Source organism: Orbicella faveolata, unplaced genomic scaffold, assembly GCF_042242905.1.
Source record: "Orbicella faveolata isolate gen_17 unplaced genomic scaffold, um_ofav_v1 contig_12, whole genome shotgun sequence".
NCBI classification, from domain to species: Eukaryota; Metazoa; Cnidaria; class Anthozoa; order Scleractinia; family Merulinidae; genus Orbicella; species Orbicella faveolata.
In genome coordinates, this window is record NW_028301539.1 from 29,764,603 (window position 1) to 29,785,067 (window position 20,465).

The window sequence follows — 20,465 nt, forward strand, 5'->3', positions numbered from 1 at the left end:
ATCACTTCGACGCGTACGGGACCTTTTTCTTATCAGGAAATAACGCACGGGACCGTACGAGCCATATGGGGGATAAAATGGCTCATACACCATGATGGCTAAGCCAGTGAAAGTTCGAGAGCTTTCCTGTGGTTTTGTGAAACATAACATTTCCAATGATTGTCGTTATGGTTCGCACACGAAATTTTCCATTATCGGAATGCCAAAAACTGGGAAGGACACAAGTTTGTTTATTATATTTAAGTTTCCAACCCCTATTTCAGGTCTATTTACAACATTCGGTTATCAAATTAAAGTGATCTCAATTAGCTCGGCAGTGCCGTATTAGTTTAGTCCCGGGGGGCGCTGGTTACCGATGCTTTTGGTTTGACTCCGATCAATTGATAAAACTCTCTAAGACGAATACGAAAACAAGTAAGTTCATAGAAGAATAAGAGAAATTAAAAATAGTCATTTATTTAACAAAGTCTTACTTTCAAATATTGAAGAAGCTACTTAAAATCTGTAAAAAAAAAATCGTAATCTGACATCTCTTGTTAGCATTTCCACTGTCCAATGAAAAAAGTCGCAAATAATATTATCTTTGGAATTTTCTGAGCGGTAAACATGCAGGTTTTAAAATCCTTGCAAAATCTAACATTTCGTAGCCGCAAAAACGTTTTTTAACGAGGAGCCAAAGAACAAGACGTCTTGACTTGCTCAATAAAATCTTCTTAACCAACCAGCCTATGTTATACGGTCTGCTAAGAGTGCTGATTTTCTTTCATTCAAGTGAAAACAAGCTACTGTACAAATTTGATGCGGGCATAATTTAAGTTTGTCTCAGAAAATCTAAATTCTCGTTTACGATTGTAAACAGTCAAATTTAGATGACCACCAATAGTAACCTGTCTTTTGGAATTTCGAAGCTTAAAAAAGTCTCTTTCATCTACAAAATGGCACAAATGCCAGACTTTTTTTCTTTGGTTTTCCCTGCCTCGGGTTTGTCTGCCTTATCGTCCTTCTTGTCTTTTTTGTCTGTTTTACCTTTGCCATTCTTTTCTTCCTTGTCTCCTTTGTCTTTACTTTTTCCTTCTTCTTCGTCTTCTTCTTCGTCATCTTTATTTTCTTCGGCATGTTCGTCGTCTTCATCATCTTCCTCGTCTACGTTGTCTTTCTCCTGCACATACAATAAATACAATGTGATTAACAGTCCTCTCTATTTTCTTCTGCTGTTCACAGTATGCTGGACTATATTCAAACGTCTTTTTTATTTTTCTATTGTAGAAATTGTGGTTCAAGTGGCGTTTTTTTTTCTCTCTGTTCTGGTGTATGGCAACATATTATAATGTATACGAAACAAAGGCAGATATACCAAATTGTACCAAGGGTAATATTGAACCACAACATAGACAAAACGGACATTTTTACACTTCTTTTCTCACAAAATTCTGACGAAGGTGAAGAAGACGGTGAAGCATAAAAAAGGACATCTTTTAACGCTGCAAAAGTTTAGAACGAAAGTGATACACTCACTCCTTCACCAGCCTGGCTATGATAGAACGACAAAGACAACAAGGGCTATTACAACCCACCCTCAGTCAATTCTAAGTTGCAAACTCACAAACTTTATTTCAGTCAATTTTCACGGCTAGGCAAGGCTGAAGTTCATGTAAACATTCCATGTCTAAGGGCCTGTTTACAAGGAGAGATAGTTACCCTAGCAAGCGGGTTACCCTAGCACTCAAACATTTCCTCTTTTTTTCTCCGTCGTGTTTACAAGGCAGCTAGGGTTACCCGGGTAGGCGGGTTACCCTATCTGCGTGCTAGGGTTACCCTGGCTGGCGGGTTAACTTTCTTTTGTTTCCAGACCCTTTGAGTGTAACCGCGCATTACGTTGTCCCGGGTTGTAGGGTTACCCTACCTGTGAAAGTTTGCTAGTAAACCCGGGCTATCTTTTGCCCTCAAGCTAGGGTTAACCCACTTGCTAGAGTAACCCTCCCTCTTTTTAAACAAGCCCTAAGAACTGTCCAGCAAGGTGGTTATTTAGTAACCCAGTCACTAACCAAGCAATGATTGGAAACTCGTTTAATGTGCCTACGCATATTGATCCTAAACGGCAGTTGGCTACCGAGTGAAAGACTAAAAAATGTTCCGCTAGGGATGAAATTGTATATTTTAAGCGAGATACGAAAACCCAACTCACTTTTCCTTTCTTGTCCTTGTTCTTTTTCTCTTTTTTATCATCAGATGTTTTCTTGTCCGAATTGTCTTCATCTTCTTTCTTCTTATCTTCCGTTTTTTCCTTGGACTTTTTATCTGGAAATAAGAAAGGTAGAGTAAGTTTAGAAGATGTCTAACATTCATTCATTCTTACCGTATTTTCCCCGCCCCAGCATTTAATTCAAACTTTGCCTGATTGACCTGGCGTTTATTAGAGTCCCGCGGTTTTTTCGAGCCCGGTGTTTACTTAACAAAGGTTTTAATTCTTTATTTTTTTTACAGCCATATATCTTGCCATCATACTCCGAATAAAGTCTTGAGGGGCTTATTTACACCTCTACCCTTAAGTCCCGGCGTCAGTTAAATCAGGACCCGTCTTCCACCCGAGGAAATACAGTAATTTAATTTTATTTATTGTGCACGACCCCACAAGCTACTGAGCTTTAATTTTTATTGTGCTTAAATAAAGGTTTTCTGTCTGTCTGTCTGTCTGTCTGTCTGTCTGTCTGTCTGCCTATCTATCTGTCGGTATACTCCGGCCCATTCTTGTCCAAGAAAATTACACACAAAAGTCGACAAGAGACGAGTCAGTGATCCTGCTGAACAAAAGTCTGTAATGCATGAACAGATGATGTTATTTCTACCTTTCGTAGCATCCTTTGTTTGTTCCTCTTCTTTTTTCCTGTCCTCTTCCTCATTTTCCTCGTCCTCGTCATCATCATCTTCCTCTTCCTCTTCTTCGCTATCCTCTTCAGCTTCCTGCTTTTTCTTGGAAACAGCTTTTTTATCCTTGTCTTTAACTTCAGATTTCTTGTCAGATTTTTTTTGCTGCTCCTTCTGTTTGTTTGCCTTGTCTTCTTCTTCCTCGTCCTCGTCCTCTTCTTCACTTTCCTCTTCCTCAGAATCCTCCTCCTCCTCCTCCTCCTCCTCTTCTTCTTCGTCGTCGTTCGTCGTTTTCTTCACTTTTGTAACTTCAATTTTCTTTCCAACAACTTTAAGTGTCTCACTCTTCTCGGATTTTTTCCCCTCCTCTGGACTCTCTTCATCTTCGTCTTCCTCATCACTTTCTTCGTCGTCTTCGTCGTCTTCGCCGGATTCTTCGTCTTCATCTTCTTCTTTATCTTTCTTGCCCTCCTTTGATGTAACAGTTGAGACTGTTTCTACTTGCTTCGTTGCTGCTGCCGCTGCTGTTTTCTTTTTGTCAGAGGGCTCTTCCTCTACACTGTCACTTTCATCTTCAGTCATGGATTCCTCTGATTCTTCACCTACAGTTAATAAGAAACCAAAGAAATTACAAGAAACGTTCGCTTTAAAACGAAAACCATTTAGGTTTTTATTCTCGCATTACACTGCAGGATTGCAATTCAAGTTGAAAAAATCCATATTAAGACAGTTTTTAGTGTTTTATATATCAAGGATGAGCAAAATAAATAACTAAAGAGAGGCAGCAGAATCCAGTTCTTTTCGAGACCTAATAATTAGTAAATAGTAAGTTAAAGGCTCCGTCCACAATACGCCGGATAAATTTGAAAACGCAGCTTTATTTTTACGGTTAGGCCTACCGTCCGCACTAATCCGTCACGAAAACGGAGCTTTTCGAAAACACTCTTCAAACCGGAGGAATTTGAAAACGCCGGCTTTTTATTTTAGTATGGACAGAAAACATTTTGAAAACGGAGCTTTTCGAAAACGATGACATGTGGTTTCCCTGCCCAAGTTTTCCTCAACAAAGAATCCAAAATGTCCGGTTTTTGCTGCGTTTTCAAATTCCTCCGGCGTAGTGTGGACGGAAAACATTTGATGCGTTTTCAAAGTGAAACCTGCGTTTTCAAATTCCTCCGGCGTAGTGTGGACTAAGATGACTAAGATAACATTCCGCAAAAAATGTCTTTTCAGTCATTTACTAACGATCAACAACAACCCCTGCTATCTCGAATTATAATGTTTCTCTTGAGAGTTTGAAATAGCGGGGTTTGCCTGTCTTTACCAATTTAAAAAAAAAATTAAAATGTTGCCTAAAGGATATCCACTACAACCTGTTAAAATGAATTTGAGTGTCCATAGCCCACCTGTTTTTTTAGTATCTACTTTTTTCTCTTTCTCCTTTAAACTTGTTGTTTGGCTTGCTTTTTTCTTGTCTTCCTCCTCGTTTTCATCTTCGTCATCTTCACTTTCTGATATGCCAGAAGAACTTTCAGCATCTTTTGGTTTTTTAGCCGGTTTATTAGTGACCTGTGGGTCAGAGAAAACAGAATTTTGCACTCAATTAACAAAATTAATGGTGATTTTAAGGTGATTCCATCAAAAAAGAAGCAGTGTGAAAAAATTTCTTAAATGTTGTTCACTTAGTAATTATAGGGAGCTTAAGCAACGATGGCGGCGACGCCGAGGACGACGCCTAGTCAAAAATGAATCTATATTCTACAAGCGAAATTCGCAATTGTCTGGTTCTGTTCAGCACGCCAATGGCTCCAGAACCGTGCTCAGGCTAAATATGTAACAACAGCGTTTAATTTCAACTGGAATACAAAAAGCTTAGCCCTCGTCCTTCGCGTTCCTTGGATTACGCAAAACTTGGCCACTTTATTTGTTGTTTTACAGAAACAAATGTACAAAGAAATGCACAAAGATTTATAACGCACGTGCACAGCTATTGTTCTGCTCGATAAGCCTTTTGTTTGGTGACGTCCTCGTTGCCGTTGCCATCGTGATTTGCTTAAACTCCCTTATCTTAGGTATATTACAAAATGTAGTCAATAGAAGATGGGTGTCACTATGCTCTTTTTTGCGCGGTATGGATGGCTGTTATATAGTAACTATTTGACTTTCCTTGGGACCCCACGTAATCTGAGAGGCTAACTAAAATTTCTGGAAAAAGAAATGTCTTACATCAAAGTAATTGGAGCCATTCAACAAAAGTCTTTGTTCTTACATTATAAACTACTTTTATGGTAAAGGAATGAGGGTTATGACACAAAAGGATATGCTGCATGTACACATACCCAGAATTTCCTATAACATGTGTTCTTTACATCATTCAAATAAAAATATCTCAAAGAAGAATTTTTGAATTTTTCTTCAAATTGAGATACACTGTAGTCAATCGTATATCATTTCAATTTATGCAGGGGTCACCATGCTTGTTTGGGAGAAAACAACTATTTATTTTACGTCATACAAGAGTGAAAAACTACGCACCTTTGTTTTTCTGCTTGCAGATAGCTTATTTTCTTTGTCCGAATCATTTTTTCTTTGGTCCTTTTCTGCTATTGATCAATAAACAGAAGAGCTTGGTAAGTCCAGGTATAGAATTCCTAATAAGGGAGCTATCTATTTAAACAAACGTCTTTCATCCATTTGTATTTGAACTGACTGTGTAACAAACATGTGCACTCTCCCCAATAGGCCATTTTATAGTTGTATGCTTGAAGTTACCTGGCCCATGAATGCAGGCGAGGCTGGAGGTGACCTTGGTTTGATGCAAACCTCTCTGCTTTTCTCATTTAAATGCAAACAAGTGAGCATTAGAACAACTTGATTTACACAACAAAAGCAGTGAGGTCTGTGTCAAAACAAGGTGACCTCCAGCCTCGCTACCATTCAAAGGCCAGGTCACTGAGCAGACAACTGTAAAATGATCTATTAGTAGAATTCTAATCTGATCAGCTGAGCCTCTTGTAGAGCATCAGTCACACAGTGAAAATGGGTAGAGGTTGTCCACATGATGGCAACACTTTCTAGTCCCTCTAATGTTTCAAGGAAGATTTAGGAAAATTATTGGTTAATTAAATTCTCAAGAAACGTAAAGAAAAGACCCTGACTGTTATGTAACTTTCAAACCTAAAAATTTGTCAATGATCTAATAAGCATGTGTGCACAAATGCAAATTTCAAATAACTATTCAATCCACAATTCGGGGGTCAAATTCAACCCCTTCTCCCCATGAAGGCCACTTCTCTAGATAAGCTACTTTCCTCTGTCCCCAAGGTGACTGTTGTGCCATATCATAAAACCATGTGCAACAGAACAGGGATCCATGAACTGTATACTTACCTTGCTCCTCTCGTGATATTTTAGGTAATGTCGACATGTCAAGGGGGTTGACAGGCATCTTTTCTTCTTTAGACACCTCTTTCTTCAGCACCGGGAGTGTCCGAGACAAGGGAGGTAGACTGGACTTGCTGATAGGTGGCAGTGAACCTCCTCCTACTGAGTTACCCAAGCTCTAAATAACATTAAATGGGTCAGTAAGTAGACCTTCATATTAAAGTTACCCAGTTGACATGTTTTAACTCATATTTATTCCATGACTTGTGTTTGTAGCTGATATAACGCAAGTTCTGATTGGCTAATACTAGGGCATTATTCTCCGGTAATGCCCACAGGTCAATTACAGGCCTGCAAAAACCAGGCAAAAAGCCAAGGCATATAATAAACTACTTAATAACCTTGAATATTTGGGAGAATCTCAAACCTTGGCATTGTCATATTGACCAAGTGATAGCAAAGGTCAATATGGCAAGGTCTTGGTTTGAGATTTTCCTGTAAAGACCTCACTCTTGGTTAATGAGTAGTTAGTAAATGTTTGTTATTGAACTGGCATGAGGTCCATATTGGGGAAATATTGGTTAGACAAGTTCTTTTTTTGCAAGTTAATAGACCTCACCTGTAGCATGGTCCATAATCCCACAAAAAATAGAAAAAGCTAACTCAACGAAGTGTTCATGATGAAAAGTAACTCTTTTAAAGCTCTGCTGATAATTGACGCATCCCAATTATCCTTTCTTGTTAAATGCGTACACAATGATTGATTTTCAAGTCACCCTGTGTATCTGAGCAGTCCATCTTAGCAATTCGTACTGCAAACTTCAGACTGCTCAGGGAACCAATCAGAATTCTCCTTTTAACATTGTTATAATAATAAGCAGCATTGAATCATGTTCTGTTCTTCTTTGACACGCTTCAATTTGATGAGGACCATAAACTGAACTGCATATCTGCACTGAAACCAAATCAGTGAATCCCCCAAGCTGAATTCTAGTTTTTTCAAGACCATTCATGCACTTTTAGATACTCATATCACATGCAAACAGTTAAAAGACTAGACTAAGTATCATTCCTGTTACCTTCCTTGTCACTATATGAACTTTTGTTACCTCTATGTTTCTTTGCCGACGCTTATTCCTTGCTGCACCTCCCACAGGAAAAGTGGAAGAAAGACCACCACTGTAACCTGACGGTCCATCCACGACGTCCTGGAGACTTTTAGTTGATGAAACTGAAGCTGCAAGAATGTCCTTCTCGGCCTCAGCTTCACTGTCTGTACCGTCACTGTTTTCAGTTGTTTTAACAGCAATAACAAGTGTATGACATCCTCCGCAGGCAACCTTTTGTACCATGAAGTTATCAAATCTAGTCACTTTTTCAAGCTTAAAAAGATTGGAGAATGACTCTTCTCCCATTCCAAGTTTTCCATGTCGACCATCTCCACAAGTGTAGAGATTTCCATGTTTTGTTATTACTGCCGTGTGAGATTCACCACAGGCTACATATTGAACACGAATGTTTCCTAGAGAAGACACCTGTTTTGGAGTTTGGCACTCTAACCATGAAGAGCCATGCCCAAGTTGCCCATGATCTCCCTGTCCGAATGTATATAATTTTCCATTCCTGGTGACTGCCACAGTATGATTTCCACCACATGCAACAGTGATAAATTGTTCATTTATACTAAAAAGTTTCTGAAGTTGTGATGTCTCACTGAGTTGAGAGTCATCCAATCCTAGCTTGCCACTTTCATTTTCTCCACATGTGTACAAAGAACCATCATCTGCAGTTGTAAGAGATACATATATTCCAACCAAAATGAACTGTAGTTGAACACCTTTAGTTAGTAAACCTTGTATAAATATTATTGTAAAAAATCATTCACATGAAGGCACATAATACATGCAGGGAGCTATAAAGCTGAAATACCATAGCCAACAGACCAACCATTAGGTAAATACACAATCTGATAGAAACCTTGAGTGCACTATCTATTCAGCAACTAGATTTACGAGCTCGAGATTTCTGTTGCATGCTAGTTGAAGTCAGGGCGCAGCCCGACTGCGAGTCAACTATCAGGTATAGAAATTGAGAGCCAATAATCTAATTGTTTTAGTATAAATCTACTAGTCATTCAAATCTTTACCCAAATCCTCTTCACAGACACTTCGAAAATGCAAAGAAGCGGCCACCAATTTCTTAACAACCACTCACTACAAGGCTACTCAATATTTACAACAGAATAGATAGTGAGCAAGGTAACCAATCAGAGAACAGCATTCCTGGTAGAACGCTAATAGATTTATACTAATATTAAATGTACTCCCTGCACAAGTTATATGCTAACCTGGTTAGGACTGACCTGTAACTACAGCCATGTGGTAATAGCCACACCCCACAGCCACTACCTTTCCTCTTATCTGCACTTGTGTAGGTACATTATAGTCCTCATCACCTTGACCTGTCTGCCCTTCACTGCTGGAACCCCATGTATACAGCCTGCCATCAGCTACAGGCAGGAAAACACCTCAATTAAATAAGTATTGCACAGTAACTGGACCAAACCAATTACGGAGAACTTAAGTAATTAATTTTAAAATCAAACAAGCCCACAGCGCAATGCCAATTTGAAATTTTACGACCACGAGTAATTAAATTTCATTAAAACCCCCCAAGACTCCACAACTCAGTGTACAGTAAAAGTTGAAGTATAAGTGGTTATTTGTACTCCTTAGTTGTCAGTTAAATAGATTTTTTCTTTATAATATTTGGACTTTCCACGTCATGTCACTTTTTAGTTGTTTTAGTTCAATTAAAATTCTCCCATGACAACCAACCCACGACCCACAACCACCAACCCAGGACCCAACCCACACACGCTGATTAGACAGTCTCAAACTCTGCATGTGAGTTTGTCAAAACTGCTTAATGCCTCTAGGGTCCAATTTAAGGGTAGATGATGTTATTGATTTTAACTTACAAATTTTCCATAGGATGACTTGCATTTCGTTCCTAAGCTATCATGCACATATTGGAATTTGTACATTATATTCACTGCTGGAATAAAATAATCCATTTACCAGTAACGGCTGCAGTGAAGTCTGATCCACAAGCAAGCATCTTGTACTGCTGATCATTTAACGACTCAATTGCTTTAGGTACTTGAGAATTCTATAAGTCAGAAAACAACAACAAATTCAGACGAGGTTTGTTTCAAAGAATTTTGCAATTTACAAGTTAGTATTAAGCTAAGTTTGACCTTTCAAAAATACTATTTAAACGGTAGATTTCATTTAGCTGATCAAATTGCAGTCTGCCAATTAATGTACCTTTCCTTACCAAACCACGCTGTGATAAATGCCACTCAGTGAGAGGACTGACAAGTTAAATGAAAAAAAAGAGAAGAATTATTGCATACCTCACAGTTGCCATGTCCCAGTTGTCCATCACTTCCACAACCAAAACTGTATAATTTTCCAGATTCTGAATGGGACAGAAATGATACGTGAAGTGTACAACTGTCCAGTAAAACACAAAAGATCCTGACAAATTAAGCAGCATGTCCCAGTTGAAAACAAACAAGAGGATTTCACATTCAGCATTGTGTCATAAAAACAACTGAAAACCTCACTGACCAGTTGACACAATTGTGTGATTCCTTCCAGCAGCAACCATGTTCACCTTTTCTGGTTTTAAGCCTGGAGTAAAACACCAAAACAAAAACATGACACTTTTCTTTTTGACTCCATAATGGGATATAGGTTCTCTTGGCTTCAGTGGTCCATACAATTAGACATTGGGACTTGTAATAAGCCCAGGGGAGACTGCAGGTCAGGTTCAATATTTTAACAAATAATTATTCTTTTTTATTTTCCTTATAGGCAATGTTGTGGAGGTATGGTGGCCAAATGGCTAGCACGCTGGAATCTGGATCGAGTGGTCCGGGTTCGAGACCCAGCCAAGGTCTCTGCATTGTATTCCTGGACAAGACACTTTACTCTCACAGTGCTTCTCCCCACCAAGGTGTGTAAATGAGTACTGGCAAATTTAATGCCGGGGTTAACCTTGCGATTGACCTGCATTCAATCCTGGTAAGGAGTAGAAATTCTCCTCGTAGTCACTTCAGAGATAAGTTCCGGCTATCTGGGCCACTGCCCTGATGCTGACTATACCTTTTATAAGCATTGTGCAGAGCAATAAGAGTACTGAAAGTCATCACCATCTCCTAGTAGAAATTTCTGTAGTATGGACTCTAGTCCAAGAAAAACCATAACCCCATGTGGTCATTGACAACATGTGAGCATTTCTAGAAAATGAAATTTTTGCTCACGGTATATATTAGATTTTGGAATTCACCCTTCTCATTAGGACAGGCGGCAAAAGAATTTACTTACGTTGTAACATGCAACACAACCTTTGAATATTTTTATCTGCATCGCTATAATTTACAGAATGATGTGGACAGGTATTTATCATGTGCTAATGCTGGAAAGGTAAATTTTACTATAAATGTTACTGTGCTATATGGCAATGTTTGAGAACATCTTTGATTATGCTCCTTTCCTCTTACAAAAGGAGAAAGATAGTTTTACTAAGGCACCCCTTGGAACTATAAAAATTAAAACAAAAAAAAAGCTGTCAGAAGCAATTATATTTATACCCCATGCAAATTAAGTTCAGTTCTATACATGTTTCAAATAAAACAGAAGTTGAAACAGGAAAACATTTAATTTGATATTAATTTGACAGGTGTTAGATTCTTTGTAATGGAGAGGAAACCCACAGCTTTGAACTCTTTTAAAGTTAAATACCAGTTAAGAACTAAGATACAGCACTAAAACAAAAAGAAAGGAACATGACACCAAAAATTGGAATGTATAAACTTGTATGTTTTGTTACAAGTTGCTGGGAAACCCTTATTAGTTGGTCATGGGATGAAACAGCGGAAATCAAGCAAACTGTTCAATAATTAAATAACAATTATTTTAAAACTCAATTAAGCTAAGTTCGCTTACTTTTGAGCAAGAACAACTGAATCTGAAAATTTAAATTAAAAAAAAAATGGTTTATACCGCAAACTTCATTTCCAATTTTTTCATAGAAGTGCGAATGTAGTTTCTCCTTCCTCTGCGCTGATCAGTCAAATTTTTAACGCGAATTTTTAATCATATCAGATCAAGGTAATTAAGTTTACTGTACTGATTTTCGGTCGTGATGAATTGACTGTATACTTACGTTTGACAAGCTTTGGGCTCGGAAACTGCACAGTGCTTCCATGACCGAGCTGTCCCCAATCGTTACTTCCAAATGTGTACAACTTCCCGTTTTCTGTGAAAAATCATAAAGCGTACAGTAAGCTTCATGGTTACATGTTACTAGTGAGTTATGTGAAGAACGTTAGTGTTCTGATTGCAAGCTATTAAGCTTAGCGTAGAAATTCACTTTCTTCGAACAGCCAACTCCAGCAAGAATGCAAAAGTTATTAATGATAAGGCTACCTGTAACGACAGCGGAATGCTCGTCTCCGCAAGCGAGATGGATCACTGCATCATCGCGAATCCAAAATTTGTTGTCCAAGAAACGGCTTTTGCCAAACGTAAACACGGCTCCAGAATCTGCAACAAAGCGTGAGGGAATCGCACAACACTGTACACATTTCGAGACTCGCTTACATCATGACCAGTCTTACCTTCACAACTTGAGGACAATTTTGAAAGAAACACAAAAAAGTGAAATAAACAAACCTGGCACATCCTCGTCGTCCGACGCCATCTTGGTTTCTACGAAAGAAACCTGCTGACCAATCAGTGCGTTTCTTGCGTTACTCCCGCCAAAACACTCTTCGTCAAACGTCGGGGAATCTTCGTGACTTTTCGTGACATTTCTGCGGGTGGTAGTGGAGCAGTAAGTATGGCTTTCGTTCGTGTATTTCGAGGGTGCTACCGACTTAATTCTTCACTTTCAAAAGTTGTGAAAGGAACAGAACCTTTCCTTGGTCACTGTAAAGCAGTAGGAGCTCTTTCTTTTATGAAAAAGCGACACTGCAGTGAAAGGTAATGATTAATATAGAAATCAATAGAATCCTTATGATCATTTGTTCTTACAACCTGTTAGAACACCTCTTTACCTCAGTTATAAAATTCTCATCAATATTAAATCGGTGAGTTAACATCTTAAGATAAGGGTGTTACACAACACCTGTAGTAATGATCTGTTATTCTGACATATTTATTTCCTTTGTCTCTTGGCAATATAAATTTGACAAAAAGGTTGTATTTTAAAAGTTCTTGAGGAAAATTGAAAGTGAACCTTTGGTTGCCCTACAGCCTTTCAACCTTAAACGTTTGGTTAAAATAACTTCATGGTGGAAGGTTTTCATTAAAAAAATTTAGCTGTAAATTGACCATACTGCTCAAAATTCTCACTAATTTTTGACTCCCTTTTAAATTATGGTCTCTTAATAGCTATCCTAGGCCTATTTTGGGAACTGTACAAGTAATAAACGGCCAATAGATGGGGTTTTTGTAATGGGTAAGGTGTTTGTTATCAGCTGAAGGAGGTTTGAATGCTGAGTGAAACATGGGTGTCTCGGAAACTCCAGAAATAAATTAAAATGTATCAAGAGTGAGTTAATCAGTAATGTTCTTGAAAATGTCCATTACACCTTCCATAACAAACTGTTCTGCTCACTCTTATTGAGACTTTGTTTAAAACTTGTTGTTCCTCCGGTCCATAGCCGTGGATTTCCATCCGTTGTGGGGAGAGATCTGCTTAATCTGAAAGACTATACTGGTGATGAGATTAGATACCTGTTATGGACTGCTACTGATTTGAAGGAAAGAATTAAAAAATCAAAAGAGGTGGGCAAAGAAAAATTGTATTCTTTAATTTAAGGTAGATTTCTTGAGTTAAGGAGCTGGGGGAAGAAAATATAATCAAAACTAAAGCTGGATCATAATACAGGGGAGTGGGGATGGCGCAGTAGTGAGAGTGCTTGTCTCCCAGCAATGTGGCCTGGGTTAGAGTCTAGCCTGGTGCCATATGTGGGTTTAGTTTGTTGTCTGTTCTTGCCTTGCCCCGAGGATTTTTCTTGGGGTTTTCTGCTTTTCCTCCCTCCACAAAAACCAACACTCCAAATTCCAATTTGACCAGGATAGAGGACCTGCATGAAAACCAGCCATGGCTGAGATGGCTTCCTCTCATAGAGCACGCATAGACCACACAATGTGTGGTCTATGTGTGTCATAGTCAAACCTGTTACATTGATATCCTTTGGGTTCGTCATAATAACTTCTGTGTAGAAGGTGACACATAGTCTATCATAGAATTGTAAAAAAAGAGTCCTGTCCAGAACCCTCCTCATTCTCATTTCTTAGGGAATAGTTTACCTTCCATTGTTAAATCAGTGCTGTTTGCACATTGACATAAATGTGATATTCACCATTTCAAATAACTGTCAGAACTTATTTTAGGAGAAATGGTTTAATTATATTTTCAGACAATTCAACTTTTAGAAGGAAAGTCAGCTGCTCTTATTTTCCAGAAGCGTAGTACAAGAACGAGAGTGTCAACAGAAACCGGTAAATATCCAGCTGCCTGCTTTGTAGTTACTTAGCTCTTATTAACCGAGTAGGAGGTCTGTATGGGAGAATCTTGACCAAGGTCTTGAGTACAGACCGAGGTCAAGATTCTCCCATACAGACTGACTTAATAAGATGTTCATTATATGGCAAAGAAGAAAACTTTAATTCGTTTAATGTAACTAGTTTGCTGACATTTTGCTTGCAAACGGAGATGAACTTAACTTAAGCCTGCCAAAATTTGCTCGTCCTCTTTACTTTTTTTTTTGTCATCAGGCTTTTTGGCACTTCCATAAATGGTAGAGAAGAAAATAAAAGAAAACGGTGAACATTTTTGTATTTGAGTTTGTTACTTTTTCAACGCAAAATGAAACCGGTCTAGATGCCAGTCTAAATGGGAAAATCTAGACTGCGGTCATTATCGATTTCAGCCAATCAAATTCGTGAATTCGGTGGTTCCCAGTCCTTGTGAGACACAGCCATGTAATAAATTGTGATATTACTGGGAAACATGACTCTTTTTAGGGTAATTGTGAAGAACAGCTCTCGCAAAAAGCATTTGGCAGTCTGTCGTCTTGTCTGCTAGTTACACACAGCATAGCTAATAGAGGGGACTGGTTATGAAGCTCGGCAAACATCAAAGGAGCAAACAAAGATGCCAAGATTTATGTTGGAAGGTCCACGACTGTGCACAATCTTTTGTTTTGCGGCCATACACTATGTGTAAATTATGTAACTAACACGTTTCTATTGGTTAGTTCCTCAGTACAGAGTAAACAATTATTGTGTTTTGTGCACGGTCAAGGCCAAAAAAGCGAACAGAAACGTACGATGAAGAACTTTGATGGGTTTCATAATCATTCCCCTCTATTAACTATGCACACAGTTACAAATTTGGTATAAAATTAAGTTTTTTGAAAATGTTTCACAATCAATATTTTCTGTGCCAACCATTGATTGGTAAGTTAGTGATGAGATGTATTGTTATTTGTTTACAGGTTTTTCAAACCATTTTGTTGGTCGGGTTTATTAATCTATTCTTGTCTGTTCTACAGCAAACTTTCTGTCTTAAGAAAACTGTTGGTAACCTGTCGGTAGCCTGTTGGTAGCTTGTTGGTAACCTGTCGGCCAACATTTGACCAACAGTCAGTTTCAGGGTTCTTATTCACAATTACCCTTTTTAATATATGTGAGAGAGCGATGAAAAAGAAGATGATGATGATGTTGATTTTGATTCTGATTCTGATGATGATGATAAATGTTCAGAACAGAACACTTTTCAACTGTTCACGAGTATTATGTGCTCATTCATTAATATTCAGGACTTGCTCTGCTTGGTGGACACTGTGTTTTCCTCACAGAACAAGACTTTCATCTCGGAGTCAATGAATCAACTAGAGACACAGCCAGGTATAATGTACATCCTTTTACTTTCTGTGATCTAATTTCTGTTGTCCCATTATTTCTCTCACAGTCTTTTGATTGAGGGTATTGATCGACACTTGACTGCAGATGCCTTTAGTACACATGATCCGAGTTTGATACAGAATCCATGCACTGAGCATTCAAGGCCAGTGTTATTCCTGCTACTTTTACTTGAAGATTTCCTCTGACTGTTATTAATTATCTCTTACGTATAGAGTCCTCTCAGGATTTTGTGATTTTATCGTGGCTCGGGTCAACAGACAGGAAGATCTGGAAGTGATGGCAGAAGCAGCCACTATACCAGTTATTAGGTACATGTAGGCTGATATAAAACCAAATTCTCCTTATAGTATCCCATACATTTCTTAGAGCTACAGTTGGAAGAGTTTTGATTAAAGATATGAAGACAACCTTTCTCGTCAATGATTACTGCCGGTTGTGCCATGTCCCATTTCAAGACATGTCACAGTCCTGTTAATCTTACGGTATTGATTTTTCTTGTTGAGATTCTCTCAGAAGGTAAAACTGAGGAGACTGGTGTTAATAAAGCTTCCTTCTGGCTTTGTCTACACTGTATCATAGTTGTAATCTGTTGAGAAGGTCTTTCTTTTCTAAATTTGTACTTAGCTTAATTTTCATCGCATTCTACACAAGTTTAGTGTCCTGTTCCTAACGCTTGAATCAATGATTTATGCGAGGACTTTGGGACTGCAGGTAATCATGCATCCTGGTTGAGTTTTGTAAAAGCAAATTTAAGTTGTCTCAGTGCATCAAGAGCTGGTCAGTTTTTGATTTTTATTAATACTAAGAGACCAGTAGAGAACAATGCAAACATGCATTCTGTGGGTAAAGAGTGAATTGTTCTTGTTCCTATACTAGCAGATGTTTAACTTTCATTTGTTTTTGATTGATGTCAATTTCTGTTGCACAGTGGCTTATCAGAAATGTACCACCCTGTGCAGATACTTGCAGACCTGCTGACTCTACAGGTGATGTAATTAATAAATTTCAGAACCCTTTATTAGATACTAGTTGATGAAGCTTAGAAGAACTGGCTGGTCTTGTACAGATACCTGGTTTATGTTACAACTTACATAGACGGAATTTAGAACTGTTTGCCTCAGAGGTTTTGAAAGGGTCAATTGTAATCAATTTTTATATGTGTAGGAGCACTTTGGTAGTCTCTATGGCCACACTATTAGCTGGGTTGGAGATGGCAACAATATCATTCATTCACTGATGATGGCAGCTCCCAAGTTTGGGATGCACTTGAATATTGCAACTCCAAAGGTCAGCTACTAATTTTTCTTCATTAATGGAATACAGGACTAAATAGAAAAGTTAATGAAAAATTATCTCAGCAGGAAGGCAACTAGTTTTCACAAGCAGAGATAACTTTTTGCACTGAACTTTTTTGTAAGAAGAGCTTTCCACTAGATGGTCAAACCAGGAAGATAAGAATCATCCACACAGCTGATCAATTTGCTCAGTGCCTGGCCTTATTGAAACTCCTGACTTACATGAATTTGATTCCAAAAGTACATAAATTAAATTTTATTTACAGCAGCGAGTAGTTGCTTGTGGGAAAGAAGTCAGTGTGAAGTCAGTATTTTGATCATGACAAATTTATTTTGAACATTATGATGTGATGTGCACTACGCACTACCAAATGATTATAGAAAAAAACATTGATATTACAAAGTGATGATGTGGATCAATGTAAGGCCACATTTGCTTGAGTTAGTCTTTTTTGTTCTTCTCCATTAGGGCTATGAACCAGACAGTGAAATAACAAAGGTTTCCCAAGAATTTGCTCAAGAGGTTGGTTACATATTAAATTATCTACTTGCTACTACGCAAGATCATGGTGGAGGTGCAGTGGCCTAATGATCAGTGTGCTTGCCTACAAATGGAGCAGTCTGGGTTTGAGCCCAGCTGGTCATGGACTGTGTTTTTTTTTTTTGGGCAAGACACTTTACTCTCACATTGCCTCTCTCCTCCAAAGTGTAGTAATGGGGGATAACCCTGTGATGGACTGGCATCCCATCCAGGGGGAATAGAAATACTCCTTGTCACTTCATGCTACTGAAACTGGAGATAAGCACTGGCATGTCATGAGCCACTCAATGGCTTGGATGCAGACTTGTGGCAGGAAACTAAACACCCTACTGTAAGGTTGCATTGATTTTTCTTCTTATAAACATTGTGCATTCTTCAAAATGTTTTAGAGTTCATTTTTAATTGGCCCATAGTATGTTCTTATGACATTTGTTACAATTGATTTACAAACTCAAAATTTGCTACTGTATCAAGTTTGTGAAGCAAGATGATGTTTTGAGCATAATGGCCCTTTGTCAGAGGAAAATGAAGTGAAATATGAAGGGCTAACTCTTGAAATGTCAGCTTCACAAGCTTGGTTAATTTTCCTTTTATTACCTTTATCCCTATCAACTTTATGTTGATAAATAGCTACATGTAGTTCTTTCACTTTCCCACTAACGCAGCCTTTATACCTTTGTTACTACATGTAGCTTATTTAACAAGCCAGATATGTATAATTTTTTTGACATTGTAAATTTTCAATGATTATTTGTTTTGTAGAATGGTACATCCCTGAACCTGACAAATGACCCAAGAGAAGCATGCTCTAATGCAGATGTGATTGTGACTGATACATGGGTCAGCATGGGACAAGAAGCAGAGAAAGCTGGTAGACTCAAATCTTTTGCGGGTTACCAGGTTGATACTAAGGTGTGTAATTCAATTAAGTGACAGGCTCACAGATCTCATTCAGGAAGGTGTTAATTACCTTATTCAAATTTAGGGATGATGGGCGGTAAAATATGGGACTCGCTGAGACATGCAAGACCCTTGTTTGAACATTCAAGACTGACTTATGATTGTAGACTCCAAGAAAGAAAGAACCACACAAACACAAGACTTTTGGACTCATCACACAGGATTTCTATATTGGACCAGAAGCATCTAAAATCCAGAGTTTCTTAGGTACCGTTCCCCACCTCTGAATTGGAAAATTAATATTTTTCCCTGGATGCATTGCAGACCTGTGACACTGGGAAATTTAAAAAAAAAAAAGAAAAAAAATTGAAAAAAAATGTGAAAAAAATGGAAAAAAAAATATTCATTTGGGAATCTGTCATCTGTCCGCATGCACTGTGGACTTGTGGTCAGATCTTGGCAACATTTTGGGAAATGGGCTTGGTTTTGAAGTCCAGAGAAAGAAAATAATGGTTTGGAAAGAGTTTTATGTACACAAGAATGTGTTTGTAGAGACTTAGCTGTGACCACCTATTTACAGTAATATGATATAATATAATTTACCAGTAATCTAATGGTAGTTAATCTGTTTGGTAGATGATGTCCCTGGCCAAGGAAGAAGCTGTTTTTCTACACTGCCTGCCTAGAAAACCTGAAGAGGTGACTGATGATGTATTCCTTTCTGACAAATCCTTGGTTTGGCAGGAGGCAGAGAACAGAAAGTGGACAATGATGGTGAGTTCTGTTGTTCATCCTGTAAGGCCTGCTGTGTATATAATTATCCTTTCATCCTGCAGCTTTACTTGTAGCTTTAAGAAAGATGACTATGATATGATAAAACAAGGGACGGTCTTTGCATAGTTTTGCGTACATGTAGACAAAATGGTGACATGTTCCAGTCTGCTTGTCTTGGCTACAGACTGAGATAAATTCAGGCCCTGCCCACACTACATTGGAGGAATTTGAAAATGCAGCTTAACAAAGGCACAGTAGGCTAGTAGTCACTCTCTACAACAGAATCGATACAGTCAAACCTTTCAGCAACAGCCACGTGAAGACCAGGAAAAGTAGCCGCTGTAGAGAGGTGGCTGTTATGGGGAGGCAGGGGTGGCAGGGAGGTGATATGAATAAAATGATGCCTGATCCTTTTCAGGGGGGTACAAAATCTTCTATTTGTAAAAACATTGAAAAGGAAACCCAAATGTTCAACATCTCAACTCGAAAGCCCCCAGTGACTACGCACACTGGTAGGTATAGGCTGCACTCATTTATATTTACTGGTATTATAAAAATATAATTTACAATGAATAAATATTAGTGCTACAGTTCTCTCTCTCTTTCTCTCTCTTGCTATAGGCAGTGATGGTCTGTCTGATGGATGACTATTATCCTATTTCTCCAATACCACAGTTTTAGTCAAACTATCTTTACTTTAGGGAAATTTTAGAATTATAGGACAGTATGCTGTGTACAGCTACTCGTTTACTTGAGGAGAGCTGACAAATGTACACAGGGTATTGTAATTATAGGTTGGTGTTTATTATCATTTTGATGTCTGCATGGATCACGTGGGTTATGGTAGCCTGAATTGTTCAGTTAACTGATTGTTTTAAATTATCAAGACTTCAGTAGGAATTAATTGTTACATAATTTTTTGTCATCATTGGACATCAAAATAATGCCCAGTTGAGACTGATATCAAAATTTCCCGATACCCTTGACTGTTTACCTAAGCAGTAAAATTATGACTGTTTACTATGATTATCAGTTGAGTAAAGCGCGACTAAAGGTTGGTGACCAGGTTTTAATGTTCAACTTGAGTTGTTTTAACAGGCAACTGACTCCGTTTCCAGTGGCAACTTGTCGGCATTTGATGTCATTGCCAGCAAGGCACATAAAATTGCGGCGACAGTGTTGTTACCACTGGAAACAAGGAAAGTTGCCCGTGGCAACACCGTAATTTTAAGTCCAACACTTCGTCAACAAAGCACTGTGGCACCTTAATCAACTGATAATCGTAGTAAAACAACTGCCTCTGTCAATAAGACTGAGCACTGAACACCAAAAACATTAAGTAGAGACTGATTTTAGTAATATATATATTTGTATATGTTATAACGTGCATTCAGTAAAGGACAACATTTTACTGGACCACTGTTCTGTCTTAGATTGTGTCATTCCAGGGAATTTCCCCCCCCCCCCGCCCCACCCTGCAAGGGAAGGATTTTTATTTATAATAACCCTCAGCCTGATGGAAATTTAACTTCAGTTACATACTTTAATAGGCATTTGAAACCTCCCACCAACTGGGAATTTCTAAATTTCCTTCCACCAGGTGGGATTTGTTATTTCCTGATTATTGGCAAACATAGCTTGTGAAATGAATACAATTTGGAAATTTGCAACTAGCCAATCAGACAACATGTCTTCTGT

The 20,465-nt window shown here is 38.3% G+C and overlaps 2 protein-coding genes across 3 annotated transcripts; one reads left to right on the forward strand and one right to left on the reverse strand.

Annotated features, from left to right (window-relative positions):
• Positions 1-440: 440 nt before the first annotated feature.
• On the reverse strand, positions 441-12,070 carry LOC110060396 (uncharacterized). Of its 2 annotated transcripts, none has more exons than XM_020767164.2 (14): positions 11,994-12,070; positions 11,748-11,864; positions 11,485-11,577; positions 9,885-9,947; positions 9,668-9,732; positions 9,330-9,420; positions 8,612-8,758; positions 7,359-8,032; positions 6,256-6,427; positions 5,401-5,465; positions 4,272-4,434; positions 2,847-3,467; positions 2,186-2,298; positions 441-1,159 (listed from the first exon to the last, which is right to left on the reverse strand). In XM_020767164.2, exons 1-14 carry the CDS (start codon positions 12,019-12,021, stop codon positions 929-931), a joined length of 2,643 nt encoding a protein of 880 aa, XP_020622823.2. In that variant the 5' UTR covers positions 12,022-12,070; the 3' UTR covers positions 441-928. The 2 variants fall into 2 exon arrangements, with proteins under 2 accessions (XP_020622823.2, XP_020622822.2); XM_020767163.2 differs by having other exon boundaries at positions 5,401-5,468; positions 11,994-12,069.
• Positions 12,071-12,114: 44 nt separating this feature from the next.
• Positions 12,115-20,183, forward strand: LOC110060397 (ornithine transcarbamylase, mitochondrial-like). Its single transcript, XM_020767166.2, has 11 exons — positions 12,115-12,302; positions 12,986-13,109; positions 13,748-13,829; positions 15,152-15,239; positions 15,470-15,565; positions 16,186-16,243; positions 16,422-16,544; positions 17,022-17,075; positions 17,856-18,005; positions 18,630-18,767; positions 19,389-20,183. The coding sequence occupies exons 1-11, from the start codon at positions 12,160-12,162 to the stop codon at positions 19,446-19,448; spliced, it is 1,116 nt and encodes a 371-aa protein (XP_020622825.2). The 5' UTR covers positions 12,115-12,159; the 3' UTR covers positions 19,449-20,183.
• Positions 20,184-20,465: the final 282 nt, after the last annotated feature.

Bases quoted from the DNA above. Each gene is read 5' to 3' on its own strand.
- LOC110060396 (XM_020767163.2), bottom strand. From the start codon at position 12,021: ATGGCGTCGGACGACGAGGATGTGCCAG. The intron at 9,948-11,484 runs GTAAGTATACAG...GTTTTACTCCAG, and splicing joins GAGCCCAAAGCTTGTCAAAC to GCTTAAAACCAGAAAAGGTG. The intron at 9,421-9,667 runs GTATGCAATAAT...TCTGACTTATAG, and splicing joins TGGGACATGGCAACTGTGAG to AATTCTCAAGTACCTAAAGC.
- LOC110060397 (XM_020767166.2), top strand. From the start codon at position 12,160: ATGGCTTTCGTTCGTGTATTTCGAGGGTGCTACCGACTTAATTCTTCA. The intron at 12,303-12,985 runs GTAATGATTAAT...TCCGGTCCATAG, and splicing joins AAGCGACACTGCAGTGAAAG to CCGTGGATTTCCATCCGTTG. The intron at 16,244-16,421 runs GTGATGTAATTA...TTATATGTGTAG, and splicing joins CAGACCTGCTGACTCTACAG to GAGCACTTTGGTAGTCTCTA.